The sequence below is a fragment of the Lepus europaeus genome, chromosome 5, assembly GCF_033115175.1.
Source record: "Lepus europaeus isolate LE1 chromosome 5, mLepTim1.pri, whole genome shotgun sequence".
Lineage (NCBI taxonomy): Eukaryota > Metazoa > Chordata > Mammalia > Lagomorpha > Leporidae > Lepus > Lepus europaeus.
In genome coordinates, this window is record NC_084831.1 from 34,990,706 (window position 1) to 35,009,835 (window position 19,130).

At 52.0% G+C, this 19,130-nt stretch overlaps 1 protein-coding gene across 1 annotated transcript; it reads left to right on the forward strand.

Moving 5' to 3' along the window:
- MPL (MPL proto-oncogene, thrombopoietin receptor) lies at positions 1–17,387 on the forward strand. Its single transcript, XM_062193305.1, has 12 exons — positions 1–79; positions 254–386; positions 697–875; positions 1,353–1,651; positions 2,062–2,224; positions 2,449–2,575; positions 10,253–10,437; positions 10,604–10,746; positions 13,123–13,282; positions 13,428–13,524; positions 15,801–15,888; positions 16,094–17,387. The coding sequence occupies exons 1-12, from the start codon at positions 1–3 to the stop codon at positions 16,346–16,348; spliced, it is 1,908 nt and encodes a 635-aa protein (XP_062049289.1). The 3' UTR covers positions 16,349–17,387.
- The last annotated feature ends 1,743 nt before the right edge of the window (positions 17,388–19,130 follow it).

A 19,130-nucleotide genomic window follows, 5' to 3' on the forward strand; every position in this document is an offset into this window, starting at 1 on the left:
ATGCCCTCTTGGGCCCTCTTCGTGGTCACCTCCTGCCTCCTCCTGGCCCCCCACAGCCTGACACAAGTCACCAGCCAAGGTGAGGTGTGCAGAGGGTACAGATCACCTGTGCCCAGGGAGAGGGCGCTCTGGGAGGAGGACACAGGGCCCTGGGGGGGTGGGGGGGTGGGAGGCAGGAGGCTCCACTGGTCCCTATAGGGGCCCATAAACAAGCCTGAGAGCACCCAGGGCCCCACTGACGACTGTTCCTCAGATGTCTCCTCGCTGGCCCTGGGCTCAGAGCCGCTGAACTGCTTCTCCCGAACATTTGAGGACCTGACTTGCTTCTGGGAGGAGAAACGGGCAGCGCCCAGTGGGACGTACCAGCTGCTCTATGCCTACGCAGGGTAGGTGCTGGGCTGTACCCCTCCCAGACAGCCATCCCTGCACTCAGCTTAGCCGACTTGCACTCTGGTAACTTCCCTGGCTTTGGCTCTGTCAGAGGACTATTGCCTGAAGTAGCTGCTTCATGAGCAGGTGCGCTGTGGGTGTGTGCAGGCAGCGGCTCAAGTCCCTACGCAGCCCCTACTCCCAACTATCCCAAGCAGTGAGAAGCAAATGGCGCTGACAAAAACAGGAGCTGGGCATAGGCCAGGGCCTGGGGCCTCAGGGTTGAACATGGTGGCCCTGTAGGTAGGACCTCTCCCGTGCCGACAGGGAGAAGCCCCGTGCCTGTCCCCTGAGTGCCCAGAGTGTGACCTCCTTGGGGATCCGATACATGTGCCAGTTTCCAGCCCAGGATGAAGTTCGCCTCTTCGTCCCGCTGCACCTCTGGGTGAAGAACGTGTTCCTGGACCAGAATGTGACCGAGCGCGTGCTCTCTGTGGAGAGTGTGGGTAAGGGCGTCCTCCTGTCACCCTGGCCCCTGCACCTGCAGGTCAGCTCCGACTCAGGTCTGGGCATGCTCTTTCAGGACAAGCAGGCAGCTCCCCTGTTACCAGACTCCCAGAGACACCTCAAGACCCCCAGCCCTGGCACCCAGAGCCAGACTCACCCCAGGGCCACTCTGGTCTCCCATCGTGGACCCGGGGTCACTTACTTACCTGGTTGAAAGCCACAGAATGTCCACTGTGTGCCAGGCCCTGTGCTGGGTGACGAGGACAAGGTGGGGAACACAGGTCCCTGCTTTCCAGGAGCACCAAGGGATGGCTACACCACAGCCAGGCCACCTCCCTCGCCTGCCCCCAGGGGAGTGTTGGTCTGTGAACATTTGGAATCCAGAGGCTGCCCTGGCTCCACCTGCAGCAGCCTTCCCCATAGGCCAGGGTGGAGCCATGGACTATGGGTTCTGATGGACCCCGTTTTGCCCTCAGGCCTGCCGGCTCCCCCCAGCATCATTCAGGCTGCGGGAGGGGGACGGCCCGGGGAACTTCAGATCACCTGGGAGGCCTCAGCCCCAGCCATCCACGATTTCCTGAGGCACGAGCTCCGGTATGGCACCGTGGATCCCAGGAACACCAGCAGCCCGGTGGTCGTGCAGCTGCTCGCCACAGAAACCTGCTGCCCCACCCTGCAGTGGCCGCACCCAGCCGCCAGTCTGCAGCAGCCTCCATGTGCTCCACCCCGGGCACCCCAGCAGGACGGACCACGGCAGACCGCCCCCACTGGAGAAGTATCCCGGCCTTCTTCCACTCCACCTTCCTGGCCCTGCGTCCAGTTGGCCCTGGGAGGGGACAGGTCACACTTTGGGGACTGCAGCTTGAGTTGGTCCCTGATTTGTTACCTGGGCTCTGATCAGGCCTCAGCAGCCATGTCTATCCGGGGCAGTGGGGTCCCCCACTTGGGTCATTCACGCTGACAACGTTGAGGGCTTCCGGGCCTCCAAATTAATGGAGGTTTGCCTTAAAAACCCTGACCACCACCTCAAAACCTACGGCCCAGGCCCCCTGTTCGTGGGCCTCTCCATCCAGAAAGTTGGGGAGCGAGTTCCTCTCCCGGGGTGCTGCGGGCCTTCCAGCATGAGGAACGAGGCTGTCTCAGGTGAGAGCAGGCCTGGATCCCAACACAGATTTGTCTCCTAAGGCCCCATCTGTGACAGCATCGGGCGGAAGCTGCCTCATCTCAGGGCTCCAGCCTGGCAGCTCCTACTGGCTCCAGCTGCGCAGCCAACCTGACGGGGTCTCCCTCCACGGCTCCTGGGGCTCCTGGTCCTTCCCCGTCACTGTGGACCTTCCTGGGGATGCAGGTGGGTCAACCAGGGGGTGGGGAGTTGGGGAGAAGGTAGAAAAGACCTCGAGAGAGGCTGGGGCTGGACGTGGAGGCTCTGAGAAGCACGGTCGCCCGAGGATCTCACACTTGCTGCGGCACAGGATGAACTGTGTTTGGGGAGGGGAGAGGGAACAGTAGATGGCCTAGAGCTGCTAGAGTCGGGGCACGCAGCCCTGATGGGACTTGCTTCTCTGACCCCAGAGGAAATTGGACTACAGTGCTTTACCTTGGACCTGAGGAATGTTACCTGTCAGTGGCAGCAGCAGGAGCATGCTAGCTCCCAAGGCTTCTTCTACCACAGCCGGGCACAGTGCTGCCCCAGAGACAGGTGAGGGTTGAACTACTTTTTTTTTTTTTTTTTTTGGAGTTGGATGTCATGGGAGAGACATAGCTTGCAATAAGAAGGCAAAGATTTGTCCTTGGTCCCCTTCACCCACCTCCCTTCTGCCGCAACCCAAGAGCCCCTGTGCTCTATGAACAACTCCATATCCTCCAGGGGGTATTTTATCTTCTCGGCCTCTCTCCATTCCCACTGGGAGTATCTGGGTTTGGTTTGGCTTTAACTGTGACACCTGGGCCACTGAGACAGCTTAGTCTCACCTCCAATTTACCCCCCACTGCTGATAGGGTGACCTTCCTTGAGCTGAAGTTTTGCATGCTCATTGCAAAACTTGAACTTTGCATGCCTTTCCCTAATCAAATATGTATTGCAACTTCCCATGGTCTTTCAGATTATACAAAACTTACCCTGGCCTTCAAGGACTTCTACCAAACATCTCTCTGCTCCTTCACCCCTCTATCCAGTCTATAAGCAAGCTTTGTTGACTTTTACCTATTAAATTTCTCTAGAATCTATCATTACCTTGATACAAACCATCATCACCTCTCACTTGGGCTACTGAAAAGACCTATTAACTGATCTCCTCTCGAATCCTCCAAATAATTCTCCACACAGGAACTGCAATGATCTTTTTTTTTTTAATTTTATTTATTTATATGAGAGGCAAAGTTAAGACAGAAAGAAAGGGAGAGACAGAGAGAAAGGTCTTCCATCCCGCTAGTTCACCCCCACAAATGGCCATAACAGACAGAGCTGGGCTGATCTGAAGCCAGGAACCACTTCCAGGTCTCCCAAGTGGTTGTAGGGGCCCAAAGCACCTGCACTACCTTCTACTGCTTTCTGAGGCCATTAGCAGGGAGCTGGATTGGAAGTGAAGCAGCCAGGATTCAAACCAGCACCCATACGGGATGCTGGCACTGTGGGCAGAGGCTTAACCTACTATGCCACAGTGCTGGCTCCTGGAATAATCTTTTAAAAATGCAAAGAATTATCATTTCAAAATCTCCAATAGGTTTTCCATTGATCTTGGGATAAAGAAGAGAACTCTATCACTGCCTTATAAAGCTCTAAAGAACTTAGCTCCCTTCGTTGTCTTCAGTATCATGTTTGTTTGTTTTTTAAAGATTTATTTATTTGAAAGGCAGTTACAGAGAGAAGGAGAGAGAGAGAGATCTTCCAGCCGCTGGTTCACGCCCCCAAATGTCAGGACTCCCCTACAACAGTAAGGACTGGGCCAGGCTGAAGTCAGGAGCGAGGAGCTACCAGTCTCCTATGTGGGTGCAGGGCCCAGGCACTTGGGCCATCCTCCACTGCTTTCTCAGGCCATTAGTAGAGGCCTAGATTGGAAGTGGAGGTGCTGGGTCACGAACTGGTCCCCACATGGATGCTGGTGTCACAGGCTGTGGCTTTATCCACTACGCCACAACACCAGCCCCCAGAATCATCTTAACTCTCTGCTACCCTTTGTTCTTTATGTTCCAGTGCTAGCTTCTCAGGTCCCCTCATATCCGCCATATTCCCTCCTGCTACTGGATCTCTGCCTGTGCTGTTCACCTGCTCTCCCATCTTCCCCTAACTTCTTATTAACTCAGTGTCACTTCCTTGGGCCATCAGCCCTTGGCCTGCCTTATTAGATGAAAACGCACCATTTTATATTCCTGTCATGCCTTGTGCCTCTACTTCTTAAGTACTTACCACTGTTACAATTTTTTTTTTAATTTGTTTTATTTGAGAAGCAGAGTTATAGACAGAGAGAGGTCTTCCATCTGCCAGTTCACTCCCCATATGACTACAATGGCCAGAGCTGGGCTGATTCGAAGCCAGAAGCCAGAATCTTCTTCCGGGCCTCCCACATGGGTGCAGCAGCCCAAGCACTTGGGCCATCTTCTCACTGCTTTCCCAGACCATAAGCAGGGAGCTGGATCGGAAGTGGAGCAGCCAGGACTTGAAATGGCACTCATATGGGATGCCGGCACTGTAGGCAGAGGCTTAACTTACAGTGGCTTAACCACAGTGCCGGGCCCCTAAGTTACAATTTTTAAAAAGGATTTATTTATTTGAAAGAGATACAGAGAGACAGGGAGAGACAGAGAGAGAGAGAGAGAGAGAGAGAGAGAGAGAGAGCTTCCATCTGCTTGTTCACTCCTAAGATGGGCCAGGCCAAAGCCAGAAGTTTCATCCAGGTCTCCCATGTGGGCGGCAGGGGCTCAGAGACTTCTGCCATCTTCTGCTGCTTTTCCCGGGCCTCTAGCAGGGAGCTGGATTGGAAGTAGAACAGTCGGGACATGACCTGGCACCCATATGGGATGCCTGCATTGCAGGCTGCAGCTTAACCTGCAATGCCACAACACCAGCCCAATGTTATAACTTTAACATTTATACTTCATGTGACGATTTGGTTGATTTAAAAAAAATCCTCTGTCAGGGCAGGTGTTTGACCTAGCAGTTAAGGCACTGGTAAAGATGGGACTTGAATTCAAATCCCAGCTCCACTCTCTCTCAATTCCAGCTTCCTGCTAATACTGATCTTGGGAGGCAGAAGATGATGGCTCAAGTGGTTGGGTCCCTGCCAAGGGAGATCTAGAATGGGTGCCCAGCTCCCAGCTTTAGCCTTGCCCAGCGCCAGCCATCATGGGCATTTGGGGGAGTAAATCAGCAGGGGCACCTCTCTCTCTCTCTCTCTCTCTCTCTCTCTCTCTCTCTCTCTCTCATAAATCTTTTAAAAAACTGTCTCCCAGAACTCCAATTGAGAAAGGATGATCTTGAATATACTTGTGTATGATGCATGAGGGCAAAGTCAAAATGACTTTACTCATAAATATATTTTCACCTACACTTTGCCTTCAACACAGTAAGTACTCAGTAAAAAAATGTTAAACGGGGCCAGCACTATGGTGCAGTAGGTTAATTCTCTGCCTGTGGCACAGGCACCCCATATGGGCGCTGGTTCTAGTCCCAGCTGCTCCTCTTCTGATCCAGCTCTCTGTTGTGGCCTGGGAAAGCAGTAGAAGATGGCCCAAATGTTTGGGCCCCTGTACCCACATGGGAAACTGAGAAGAAACACCTGGCTCCTGGCTTCAGATCGGCGCAGCTCCAGCCGTTATGGCCATTTGGGGAGTGAATCAACGGAAGGAAGACCTCTCTCTCTGTTTCTCCTTCTCACTGTAACTCTACCTCTAAAATAAATAAAATGTATTTTTTTAAATGGAGCATAAAATTAAAAAAATGTTGAATGAATAATGAAACATTATTAACAGTTTTAAAGCATTTTTCTATGCATTATAAATGAGGATACTTCTGAAAGTTCACGGAAAGGGCCAGGCTGTGGCTGTGGCAGAGCCAGTAAAGCTGCCACCTGCAGTGCTGGCACCTCCCATGGGTGCTGGTTCAAGTCCAAGCTGCTCCACTTTGGCCATCAGGGGAGTGAACCAGCGGATGGAAGATCTCTCTGTTTCTCTGCCTCTCTGTAATTCTGCCTTTCTTTTACGCTTTAAAGATTTATTTTATTTATTTGAAAAACAAAGTTACAGAGAGGGGTCTTTCATTTGCTGTTTCACTCTCTAAATGGCCTCAACAGCAGAGCTGTGCCGATCTGAAGCCAGGAGTTAGGAGCTTCTTCCGGGTCTCCCATGTGGGTGCAGGGGCCCAAGGACGTGGGCTATCCTCCACTGCTTTTCCAGGGCATAGCAGAGAGCTGGATTGGAAGTGGAGCAGCCGGGACTCGAACCGGCACTTATATGGGGTGCCAGTGCTACAGTCCAGGGCTTGAACCCGCTGTGCCACAGCACTGGTCCCTGTAACTCTGCCTTTCAAATAAATAAATAAGTAAATGTTCATGGAAATTGGAATTTTAAAAGTTATTTTGGTGCAAAAAAAATTTGAAATCTATAATTTCAGATGACAAATTTCCACAGACATTTTTTTTTTGCATCCCTGGGTGGGCATGAACACAGATTTTTTGAAGACCCCTTGTGTGTCTACATACAACATTTAAGTTTTAAATACAAATAGGATCACATATATGTGGTTTCTTAACTCACCTTTTTAACTTAAACATGTCTTCGAGATCATTAACAAAAAATAATAACTCATTCCTTTTCACGACTGACAGCTGTCCTTAGTGTAGCGGTCTCATGAATGGGTTAGAGGGCGGCACAGCTGAAGGTGTGCCTTCCCGCCAGTGCAGGTTGCCAGGCCTGCCCCACCCAAGTCACCCCGGGCCTCTCCGGTTCCTGCAGCCTGCAGGCCCTGCGGAAGCCGTCTGCCACTCCTCGCCTTCACTGTCTCTCAAGTCATCGCTTTCCCTCTTGTCCCCTCTGCTACTGCCCCATTTCAGACGCTCAGACTTTTGAAAACCCACCACAGTTCATAGTGGAGTTCCCAGCTTCTCCTCTCCCTGCACAAATCCCTTCTACAGACTGCAGCTAGCGTACAAAGCTAGCTATGGCGTTTCCTTACTTAAAATCCTTAAATGCCTCCACAATTACAAGGGTAAGTTCAATCTCTTTGGAAAGACCACACAGCCACCCGGGGTCTGGTGTGCAGTCTCGCCAGGCCCTCCGTGCTAAACCCATTCTGTGCCACAGAGAGCTCCCCACCTCCCAGCAGCGCACTCTTATCTTATCACGAGTGTGTGCCTCGGATGCCCGCTTGTCTCCTTTGCCTGTCCTATTTATAGTCCAAGACTCAGTCTAAACACTGCCTTATCCAGGAAACATTTCCTGACCCACCCAGTCTGGGTTAGATGCTCCTGTTTGATGCTCCCAAGTCAGCCACTTTCTTTTTTATTTTTTTTCTTTCTTTTTTATTTATTTGAGAGGCAGAGTTACAGATAGAGAAAGGGAGAAACAGAAAGAGAGTTCTTCCCTCTGCTAGTTCACTCTCCAAATGGCTGCAATGGCTGTAGTTGGGCTGATTTGAAGCCAGGAGCCAGGAATTCTTCCAGGTATCCCACATGGGTGCAAGGGCCCAAGAACTTACATCATCTTCTACTGCTTTCCCTGGTGCATCACCAGGGAGCTGGATGGGAAGTGGAGCAGCCAGGTCTTGAGCCGGTACCCATGTGGGATACCAGTGCTGCAGGTGGAGGCTTAACCTACTATGCCACAGTGCCAGCCCCATCAAGCCAGCCTTTGCACATCACAGAAAAATGTGTTTTCCCATTGACATGTGAGCTCCTTGAAGATTTTTCGTCTCTGGACTCATAGGGCCTAGCACCTGGTAGTGATGCCACTGGCACATGGTATCAATCATTTGTTGAACAAATAGATAAACATGCACACTCACACACGTAGTGATAAACAGTTTTAGGGACAGTTAGCCCCTTAGGGACTATAATTTGTTCTGTAAACAACTACTGAGGCTGACTGTGCCAGGCAAAAAAGGTTCCACCCTGTTGGGGATTGTATTTTAATACCAAGGACAGAGGGAAGCAGAGGAGACAACCAAGAAACGGAAGATCTGGGTTATAATGCGAGGACTATAGGAGGTGAGACGGTTATCACTTAGACTGAAAGGTCGGGGGAAGCTTCCCCAGGGAGGTGACAGGAGAGCAGAGGACTAAAGGGCAGGCAGGAAGGAGTCCCGTGAAGACCTGCAGTCAGAGTAACCAGGCCAAGACACCGCGCCTGCCACTGCACGTGGCACATCTGTGGCACAGGAAGCAGGCTCGTGAGAATGAAGGACAATGAACTGGCATGGGGGGCGCAGGAGATGGCACCGTGGTACCCTGGGCTAAGCCACCGCCTGCAATGCTGGCATCCTGCTCACACGAGCGTCGGCTGATTCCTTGCTGCTCCGCTTTGGATCCCTCTCTCTGCTAATGCACCTGGGAAGGCAGCGGAAGATGGCTCATGTACTTGGGCCCCTGCCACCCACGTGGAAAACCTGGATGAAATGCATGCTTCCAAGGTATGGAGGAATCAAATCTAAGGAGTCCTGTGGGCCCCTGTGGAGCTTGGATTTCATTCAAAGTGAGATGAGGAGCCACTGGAGGCTTTTAAGGCTTAGAGTGATGTGACATGACTTACATTTTTCAATGTTCCCTGGGGCCAGTGCTGTGGAGGAGCAGATAAAGCCACCACCTGTGACGCCAGCATCCCATATGGGCACCAGTTGGAGTCCCAGCTGCACCACTTCCGATCCAGCTCCCTCAATAAAGGACTGGAAAAGCAGCAGAGGATGGCCCAAGTGCCTGGGCCCCTGTATCCATGTAGGAGACCTGGATGAAGCTCTTGGCTCCTGGTCATTGTGGCCATCTAGGGAGTGAACTGGAGGATGGAACATCTGTCTCTCCCTCTCTGTAACTCTCCTTTTCAAATAAATTTAATAAATCTTAAAAACAAACAAAAAAAACACTTTTTTTTCTGTGAAACCACAAGAGTAGAAGCAGGATTGCCAGTTAGCAATTTTCCTTAAAGGAGGCAAGAGATGAAAGAGATGATGGTGGTTGCATCTCTTGTGGCAGTGGGAAAGACCGAAACAAATAACCTTATTGGAAGCAAATTCCGGCAGCTGCATGGAGAACAAATTGAAGGAAGTGGTGAATGAAAATGGAGGCAAAAAAAAGCCAGTTAGGAAGCTGCTATAAGAATCCAACAGTAGGGTAAGCAAGAGGGCTCTGTGTAGAAACAAAGTAAAAACAGAAGGATGCTGCCCTCAGATGAAGGGACTGGTTTTTGGTTTTTAAAGATTATTGATTTAATTATTTGAAAGGCAGGGTGACAGAGAGAGAGAATATGAATATGAATATGAATCTTCCATCTGCTGGTTCACTCCCCAGATGGCCACAACGGCCAGGGTTGGGGCAGGCTGAAGCCAGGAGCCAGGAGCTTTATCCAAGTCTCCCATGTGGGTTCAGGGGCCAAGGACTTGGGCCATAATCTGTTGCCTTCCCAGGCCCATTAGCAGGGAGCGGGAGTGGGATCAGAAGCGGGGCAGCCAGAACTGGATTTGGCCAGCATTGTATGCAGCAGATTACACCATGGCACCATAATGCCAGCCCCAGGGTCTGATTTTTGCAACAATGTACAAGGCAGATAACATCAGCCAGTTTCACAAATGAAACTAAGACACAAATCAAATAATTTGCCCAACATCATACACCTGAAGCCTTTAGCCCACGCTATCATCTTCCTCTTCTCTCTTCCTCTTCCTCTTCTTCTTAAGATTTATTTGAAAGGCAGAGTTACAGAGACAGAGATCTTCCATTCACTGGTTCACTCCCCAAACGACTGCTACAGCTGGGATGGGACCAGGCCGAAGCCAGGAACCTGGAACTCCACCCAGGTCTGCCACACGGGTGCCGGGGCCCAAGCACTGCTTTCCCAGGTGCATTAGCAGGGAGCTGGATTGGATGCGGAGCCGCTGGGACTGGAACCGGCACCCATATGGGATGCTGGCACTGCAGGCAGCAGCTTAACCCGCACTGCACAACGCTGGCCCCAAGCCCACACTGCTGTCCCACATCATGCCAGCCCTTTCTTTCAGGGGAAGGGGCTAGACGCCAAAGCAGACCTCGGGCATGAAGACAGAGGGGAAGCACCAGAGGCCCAGTCAAGGGAGACATTAGATGATAACCTAGGCCACAGACCCTATGCAAAGGGGACCGATGGGCCTAGTCTTGGGGCAGGCCTGATTCAATGACTCTGCGGGGATGGTTTCTAGGGGCCCCATGTGGGAGAAATGTGAAGAGGAGGAGACAACAGATCCGGGAGCACAGCCCCCCGAGTTCTCCCGCTGCCACTTCAGGGCACGAAATGACAGCAGGGTTCACGTCCGTGTGGAGGTGACCACAGCCCAGGGTGCTGTTCACAGCTACTTGGGCTCCCCTTTCTGGATCCACCAAGCTGGTAAGAACTTTCTTCCCATTCCTCCCACACAGCTCCCTCGCCCCCCAAGCTGACCCCATCTATGCCCAGGATCCCCAGCTCAGACACTTCTGACCCCTGGCCCTGGTGGCACAACGCCACCAACACGCAGAAGGAATTAAGCCGGTTCCTGCTGACATCCCTGTAGTGCTCATCCCCACCCCAAACCTGCACTGGACGGAAGTCTCCAGCGGCCAGCTGGAGCTGGAGTGGCAGCAGCCGTCCCCCTGGGCAGCCCGAGAGACCTGCTATCAGCTCCGATACACAGGAGAAGGCCTGCAGGACTGGAAGGTATGGTCAGGTGGCAAATGCTCACGACGTCACCACGCAGGATACTCTGTCACCAAGAGTGAGTGTGTCCATGCGTCCATGTCTGGGGTTGTATGTCTATGTTTCTCTGATTCAACCAGTACCTCAGTCTCTCTGGGGCATCTGACACTGCCGGCTACCCGTACTCAAGAGCTTCTCTTCCCTTGGCCTTGGGGACACTGGCCTCCCCTGATCCTCTGCCTCCATCTCTGAACTCGGTCTCGCCCTCCTTTCCTGTCCACACTTCCAGAATCTGTTGTGCTTCCTAGAGCAGGAGGCAGATTCCCTCTCCAGACACACACATGTGCTCTCCCTGGGGAAGTGCTGCAACTCCACACTTACTTTATTTATTTGAAAGGCAGACACACACGTACACACACACAGAAAGAGAGAGAGACAGACAGACAGACAGAGAGATCTTCTTTCTGCTGGTTCACTCCCCAGATAGCTGCAATGGCCAGTACTAGGTCAGGACAAAGCCAGGAACCTGGAATTTCATCCGGGTTTTCCATGTGGGTGGGAAGGGCCCAAGTACATGAGCCATCTTCTGCCTTCCCAGGTGCATTAGCAGGGAGAGGGATCCAAAGTGGAGCAAGAAGGAATCAACAGGCACTCCTATGAGCTTAACCCACTGTACCACAATGCCAGACCCAACTCCACAATCTTAATGACCATACATTAACAATTGCAACATTGCCATTCCAACCCCTACATGGAAAGGAACTTACAAATCACAAGCAAATTATCTAAACTTTTAAAGCTGGGGTCAGCATTGTGGCATAGAAGGTAAAACAGCCGCCTGCAATGCCAGCATCCCATATGGGTACAGGTTCAAGTCCCAGCTGCTCCACTTCTGATCCAGCTCCCTGCTAATGGCCTGGGAAAGCAATGGAAGGTGGCCCAAGTGTTTGGGCCCCTGCCACCCATGTGGGAGACCTGGAAGAAGCTTCTGGCATTGGCATGGGCCCCAGCCCTAGCCATTGTAGTCATCTGGCGAGTGAACCAGCAGATGGAAGATCTCTTTCTTTCCCACTCTCCTTCTTTCTGTAACTCTCTCAAAATAAATAAGTAAATCTTAAAAAAAAAAAAAAAAAAAAAGGAAGGAAGGAAGGAAAGAAGCTTGGAATGGGCAGAAATTTAAATAAATAAAAAATTTCCGTTTTCTAACTGGTGGAATGGGGATAAAGCTATCTACCTGATAGAATTATCAAAAAGTTAAATACATAAGTACCTGCAACACTGCCTGGTATACAGAAGGAGCTTAGTCAGGTAGCAGTGTGTCTACCTTCACTCTCGCTTGCCATATGTGTATACAGCGGCTCTCCTCAAGCCCCTCACTCTCCAGCCAGATGAGACTTCACCCCCAAAACCAAACTCAGCTTCCTCCCCAGATGTCCTTAGTTTACATAAGCGCATACAACAAAGCGACAAAGCACACAGATACTAAGCATAGAGTTTGCACAGCGTATACACCCATGAAACCACGGCCAGGATTGAAACGCAACCCAGAAGCTCCCTGTCCCTTCCAGGTGCTCTCCCACCCGAGGTAACCATGACCCTGACATTGCCATTGACTGTTGTTGAACTCTTGGGTATTTCTGGAAATTTCTCTGTTCTCTGTCTCCACCACCTACCCAAGCTTGGAACCCTCCTTGACCCATCTTTCCCCTTTTCCCTGCTCTCTATTTCTCACCAAGTGAGTACAGTAACGCGCTAAAAGTCTTCAAATCTCTTACCTTACAGCCTCAGCCTTCCCTCTGATCACCCAGCCTTCCCAAAGCCTTGCGTTCAGCACACACCAAGCACCCGAGGCTGCATTAAATCCTTTTTTGTGCTCCCACGGTGACCTGCACTAATTAATTGATGTAATTATTTGCTTGTTCGGATGTCTCCCTCGTTAGACACACGAGAGACCGTGTTTTAGTTCTCCTTTTTCCCCAGTGCCTAGCCAATGTTTGGCATATTACAAGCAGTTCATAAATGCTTGCTAAGTGATTAAGCCCATAAACTCTCCCCGCCTGCACACACGGCCCTCGTGCTCCCAGCACCTGGCCCCAGTCTGGCATCCCCGCTGGCCCCAGCGTCACCGCGGCACCGTCGGTGCGGTCCTGAGTATCCGGGGGTGTCCAGATCTCCGTCGCCCGCCTGGAGCGGTGGAGGCGGCCGCCGGCAGGGTCAGGGTGGACGCGCGCCGGGGTGCGCATCCTGGCGCGGTTATCAGGCAGGACGAGGCTCTCGGCCAGGGTGCTCTGTCCCAGGCCGTGTCTGCTCCGGGCGGGCCTCTGCGGGGCTCCCAGACCGGCTGGGGATTCCAAGCGCAGCCGAGGCCAGCCCTCCACACGATGCTCCTCTGCGCAGGTGCTCGAGCCGCCCCTCGGGGCCCGGCGAGGGACCCTGGAGCTGCGCCCGCGCTCTCGCTACCGCTTACAGCTGCGCGCCAGGCTCAACGGCCCCACCTACCAAGGCCCCTGGAGCGCCTGGTCCAGCCCGGCCCGGGTGGAGACCGCCTCGGAGACCGGTGAGCGCCCGACCCGGTCCGCCGGTCTGCGGCTGCGCGGGGCGGGGCCGGCTGAGGTGAGGGGCGGAGTCGGGGCAGGGTCCCGCGGGCCTGGGGCGGGGCTCGGGCCAGGGTCGGCGGAGTTTCTAGCATTCCTGTCCCCTAGCCTGGATCTCCATGGTGACCGCTCTGCTCCTGGTGCTGGGCCTCAGTGCCCTCCTGGGCCTGCTGCTGCTGAGGTGGCAATTTCCTGCGCACTACAGGTACCGCCCGCGCTACACGGGTGACGGGACCGTGGTCCGGGCGGGGCTGGAGGCCTCTTAAGGAGCATCCTAGGGTCGCTCTGTGCCACCTGCACATCCACGTCGAGGGAGTCGTAGCGTCTGCGTTCCCCTTTAACCTGCCCACTATGCTGGGCACCTCAAACAGCCCCACCTCCTGGCTGCACGTCTCAGTAACGAGGCTGTTGTCCACTCTTCACCCAGGCCAGGACACTCCGGCGCCTCCCTGCCAACCTCCAGCCCCACCCTGGCCCGGTCAGTCACCAGGTCTGGCCATTCTGCCTTCTAAATCCAGTTCAAACAATGGCCCCCTTTCTCTAGCCCTGTGGACGCTACCTGGCTCACTGAAACGGGGCCTCTCCTGCCTGCGGTCTGGCCTCACACCGCCACCAGAATAGCTTTCTAAAATGCACCCGGGAACCCAGCAGTCCCCCTCCTTCCAATTTTAGTATGTGTGGCTGGAGCACAGCAGTCCCCGCCTTAAATTCTTTTAATAGCTCCCCAGCGTGGAGTCCAGACTCCATAGAATGACAAGCAGAGGCTGCAAAATCTGTCCCCCCCACCCCCCAGGGCTTTGCCTCTTTACCCTGTGTGTCAGGCTCGCCAAGCTGTTGGGCAGGCACGGCTCTCCTTGTCAGTGCCTTTGCACGGAATGCCCCCTCTGCCTGGAATCTCCTCCCTGGCTGACCAATGCCCACAGATCCTTAAATAACTTTCTTCACCAAATCTTGAGGAACCTTCCCTGACACCCCCGCTGGGGGCTGTTTCGTGCCCAGTACCACTCGTGTTGCACTGCGTCTCTTTCTGTGTCTTCCCTGTTACACCTTATTTGGTCATCTTCAAATCCTTAGCACAGCACCTGCCAAGTAGCAGGCCCTGAAATAAATGTTGTCAATGAATGAGTCACTTATGCGAGGGACCAAGGCAGAGGGGCAGTGTCGTGGGGGGTCACACACATGAAGGTCACACCTCAGATCTGCCGCGGCACTCGGCTCCTCCAGGCAGCGTCCTATGAGGGCCCTGGGCTGGGTCAGGGGCCCCTTTTGTGGCCTCTGCCATTGCTCTTTGAACTTTTCATGGGCCCTCGTGTAGGAGCCGACTGGACTCTAGCCTCTACACGGATAGCCAGATCCAACAAAAAGGCTGGGGGAGAAGAGGGAGTTGGTGCTGCCAGCCAAGCACGCTCAGTTTCTTTTCCCCAGTTTGCCAGACAACTCGCTCTTCCTTCCCCAGAGAGACAGTGAGCTCATGGGAGAGGCCTGAAATGGCCAGCTAAAGAATCCCAGGTTCTCGCACACACCGTAACCCATGCTCCTCCTTGGTAACTTAGTAATAAGCTCCACTGGCTTTCTTCATTCATTCATTCAACTAATTTCTTTCTTTTTTAAAAAAAAAAAAGTTTATTCTATTCATTTGAAAGTCAGAGTTACAGAGAGAGGGAAACAGAGATCTTCCATCCCCAGATGGCTGCAATGGCTGGGGCTGGGCCAGGCCAAAGCCAGGAGCCAGGAGCTTCATCAGGGTCTCCCGAGTGTGTGACAGGGGCCCAAGAATTTGGGCCATCTTCCACTGCTTTCCCAGGCACATTAGCAGGGAGCTGAATTGGAAGTGGAGCAGCCGGGACATGACCGGTGCCCATATGGGATACTGGCATTGCAGGTGGCAGCTAAACCCATTATGCCACAATGCTGGCCCCTCAACTAATTTCTTGAGCACCTACTCTGGGCCAGTCACTGGAAATACAGAAGTGAATACATTGTTTTGTTTTTTGCTCTCATGGGGCTTATTCTGTAGTGAGGTAAATCAGAAAAAAAAAAAACACAAATAAATGTAACAATACAATAAATGTGCAGTACGTCAAGCACTACAAAGAAAAAGCACAGCAGGAAACAGTGATGAGAAAAGGAGGTGGCTCGGTTTCAGGCAGGGCAGTCAGGAAAGGCCTGTCAGAACGACATTGGAGCAGAGAACTAATGATGTGAAGCAATGAGTTGAGTGCTCCAAGCAGACAGAGTGGAAAGTGCAAAGGCCCTGGGGTAGGAATGGCTGAGAGAACTCTGTCCCACCCTTGGTTGACTTCCTACTCCATCTAAGGTTCCACCTCTACTCTACCTTACTTTATTGCCTTGGCTATACTCTTACCTCTCCAAAGCTGGCTTCCCTGCCTTGCTGCCTCCCCCGCCCCGCCCTGCATCAAAGCTCTCCTCATCTCCCAACTCATTCCCAAGACTCAGTCTCCTGCCCCCATTCTCCCCCAGGAGACTAAGGCATGCCCTGTGGCCCTCACTTCCAGACCTGCACCGGGTCCTAGGCCAGTACCTTAGGGACACTGCGGCCCTGAGTCCGGTGAGTGCCCGCCCATCCCTCCTCTTTCCCCACCATCACTGCTGCTGGAGCCAGGTCCTGGCCCCTACAGCACAACTCAGGCAAGGCCCCAGCCTACCAGTGTACCATCCCCAAGCACTACCCCCAGCCCAGTTGCTCTTCCTACACACCCAGTGCCTCCTCCCGCAGGGTCTTCTCTAACTAGCTCCTCCCCCATCTCTTGCAGCCTAAGGCCACAGTCTCAGAGAGCTACGAAGAAGTGGAACCCAGCCTCCTTGAAATCCTACCTAAGTCCTCGCAGAGGACGCCCTCGCCCCTGTGTTCCTCCCAGGTCCAGCTGGACTACCGGGGATTGCAGCCTTCTTGCTTGGGGACCACGCCCCTGTCTGTATGCCCACCAATGGCTGAGCCAGGGACCTGCTGTACTACCCACATCGCCAACCACTCCTACCTCCCACTAAGCTGCTGGCAGCAGCCCTGAGGACAGGGCCCTTGCTCCTAGTACCCTGGACAGATCCCAGCCCTGTAGACCTGTCTGTGAGCCTCCTGACAATAACACCCCCACCCAGCACACAACACACCTCTCCAACACAAACACCTTGCTCCTCCATCTACCCTCCTACTTGGGCTTCCTGGCATTGCTCTGTCCACATGGCTGCTGACATGAATCCAGGTTCCTTTCTCTGCAGGCAGGCTCATCCGTCGAAGCTCCTCTAAGATGTACCTTCTTTCTCTCTCCTTTTTAATATCAGAGTTCTTCCCACTTACACACTCTTCAGATTACTTCAATTAGTTCCCCTGCTGCTATTTTGCTAATGAAGCTGCCCAGGCAGCGTTCACCTCAAATCTCCTAATTGCAAATCCAGTAGGATCTTGTTAATCATCTATTTTTTTCTCTCTGTGGCCTTCATTATGGTGACTACTCGTCTGTCTTTTACATTTGCTTCCACTTTGGCTTCCATAACTTAAATTTCTCTCCCGGCTCTGTTCCTGCCTCTCCGAATATACCAGTAGTTAGGAAAACAAACTCTGGAGTCAGAGTTATGTTTCACACTTGCCAGATGTGCAAATGAGGGCAAATACTGTCTTTGTGCCTCCATTTTCTTGTCCATATAACATGGATGATAGCATACCCGTAGACTTGTGAGGACGACTGAGATAGAATCTAAGTAAAGCACAATGCCTGGGACATAATAAGTGCTTAATATATTTAAACTACTCTTGTTGTTATGCTGTCTTAATCTCATATTCTGTCATTCCTTCCACTCCTTAAACATTACAGACTTTCAAGATTCCACACTTAACACAGTCTCCAAACTCCATTCCTTACCTTTACAATCTGTTGACCATTCCAAAGTTCTTACCTCTGGCTCAAACTTCTACTACAACCCCCGTGATGGTTTATATAAGTAAGTTTTTACACATCTGTCTCCATTACTAGGTTGTGAGCTCCCTGAGGGCCAGGGTCATGATGTCTTTGTCCTTTTCTCCCCCTCCCTAGGACCTAGCGTAGTGATGACAGTTGGCCTTAATAAATGTTTTCTAAATAAATGCAGTCTTTCTGGGCTATGGATACCTGAACCCACGCCAACTTCTCTTATCCTCTAAGTCACTCATAGGCATCAGTAACGTGCTCAAACCATTCTGAGTGTAGATTCCATTTACATTCTCAAACAAATGCAATTCTTTTTTTTTTTTTCTGGATCCAAACATACCCAAGTCAGGGTCCTGACAGAAATAGGTAGCACACTCACACTGGGTGATGTGATGAGAACTTAAGAAGGGGCATACTTACAAAGAAGGGGGCAAGATTTGGGAAAACCATCAAGGAACACTGCAGTGCCCTCCCTGGTGGCTAACAAGAGGGAGCTGGCACCAGCCCTAGACATCAAGAGGTACGGGGAAGGAGCAGTCAGCAAACATGAAGAAAATAGCTGTAAAAGAGGGCTCCTGGCAGGAGTGATGGCCTTTGGTAGAGGGATACAGCCAGCTTGTCGGGATGTGGCAGGGAAGGAGCCAGGAAAATACATAGCTCAAGTTCCTTCTCCTTCCACCCTAGTCTCGGGTCCCTAGGAGTAGAATCGAAGACTTTAACATGGCTGTGGGAAGGACCCATGGAAAGCAGTAATACTCAAAATTACCCATTTGCCCCATGCAGACCCACTCTCCATCCTTCACCTTGCCCTGGGCTCTGCAAGGCTGACTCGAGTGGCCTGCCTCAGTAGATTCCCCAGGATCTGGTTTTTGCTTGGATTCCACCAACAGAAGATTTATGGGTTGAATTGTGTCTCCCTCACCCCCAGCAAATTCAGATGTTAAAGTCTTAGCACTTCAGACTATTTGGAAATAGGCTCATTGTAGGTATAATTAGTTAACATGAAGTCATGGGCCCTAACCCAGTAGGACTGGTAGTCTTATAAAATGGGAGGTTTTGACACAGATACACACCAGGAGAAAGCCAAGTGACAATAAAGGCAAACTGTGATGCTATTTCTACAAGCCAAGGAATACCAAAGATTCTAGTAAGCCACTAGAGGTTAGGGGAGACAATAAGTCCTCAGAAGGAACCAACTCTGCGACATTTTGATCTGAAACTCCTAGACTCCAGAACTGTGAGACAACACATTTTGTCATTTAAGCCACCCAATAGATGGCACTTCATTATAGCAGCCTTAGCAAACTACTACAGAGGAGGTCGGAGGCTGGGCTATACGAGGAGCCTCTGTTTCACAGCTCCACACTCTCCAAGTCCCCCTCCAAATAGATCCCCAGCTCACACTTTCCTGATTTGCTTCCCCCAGTCACCTGTGATTTTTCCTTTTTTTTTTTTTTCAAGATTTGTTTTATTTATTTGAAAGGCTGAGTTACAGAGAGACATAGAGCCAGAGAGAGAGAGAGAGAGAGGTCTTCCATTCCACTGTTCACTCCCTAAATGACTGCAACGGCCGGAGCTGAGCTTATCCAAAGCCAGGAGCCAGGAGCTTCTTCTGGGTCTCCCACGTGGGTACAGGGGCCCAAAGTTTTGGGCCATCTTTAACTCCCAGGCCATAGCAGAGAGCTGGATTGGAAGCGGAACAGCTGGGACTCGAACCGGCGCCCATATGGGATGCCAGCACTTCAGGCCAGGGCATTAACCCACTGCGCCACAGAGCCAGCCCCATGTGATTTGTTTTTCAACAGTCAAATATGGTCTTTCTGTCATCATTCAAACTTGACTACTTTACACGATGTTAGAGTTTCTCCCACTTCATAATCCATGTTCA

Excerpts from the sequence above, each read along its gene's own strand:
- MPL (XM_062193305.1), top strand. The coding sequence starts at position 1 with ATGCCCTCTTGGGCCCTCTTCGTGGTCACCTCCTGCCTCCTCCTGGCC. Across the intron at positions 876-1,352 it reads GCTCTCTGTGGAGAGTGTGG|GCCTGCCGGCTCCCCCCAGC; the intron begins GTAAGGGCGTCC and ends TTTTGCCCTCAG. Across the intron at positions 13,283-13,427 it reads GGAGACCGCCTCGGAGACCG|CCTGGATCTCCATGGTGACC; the intron begins GTGAGCGCCCGA and ends CCTGTCCCCTAG.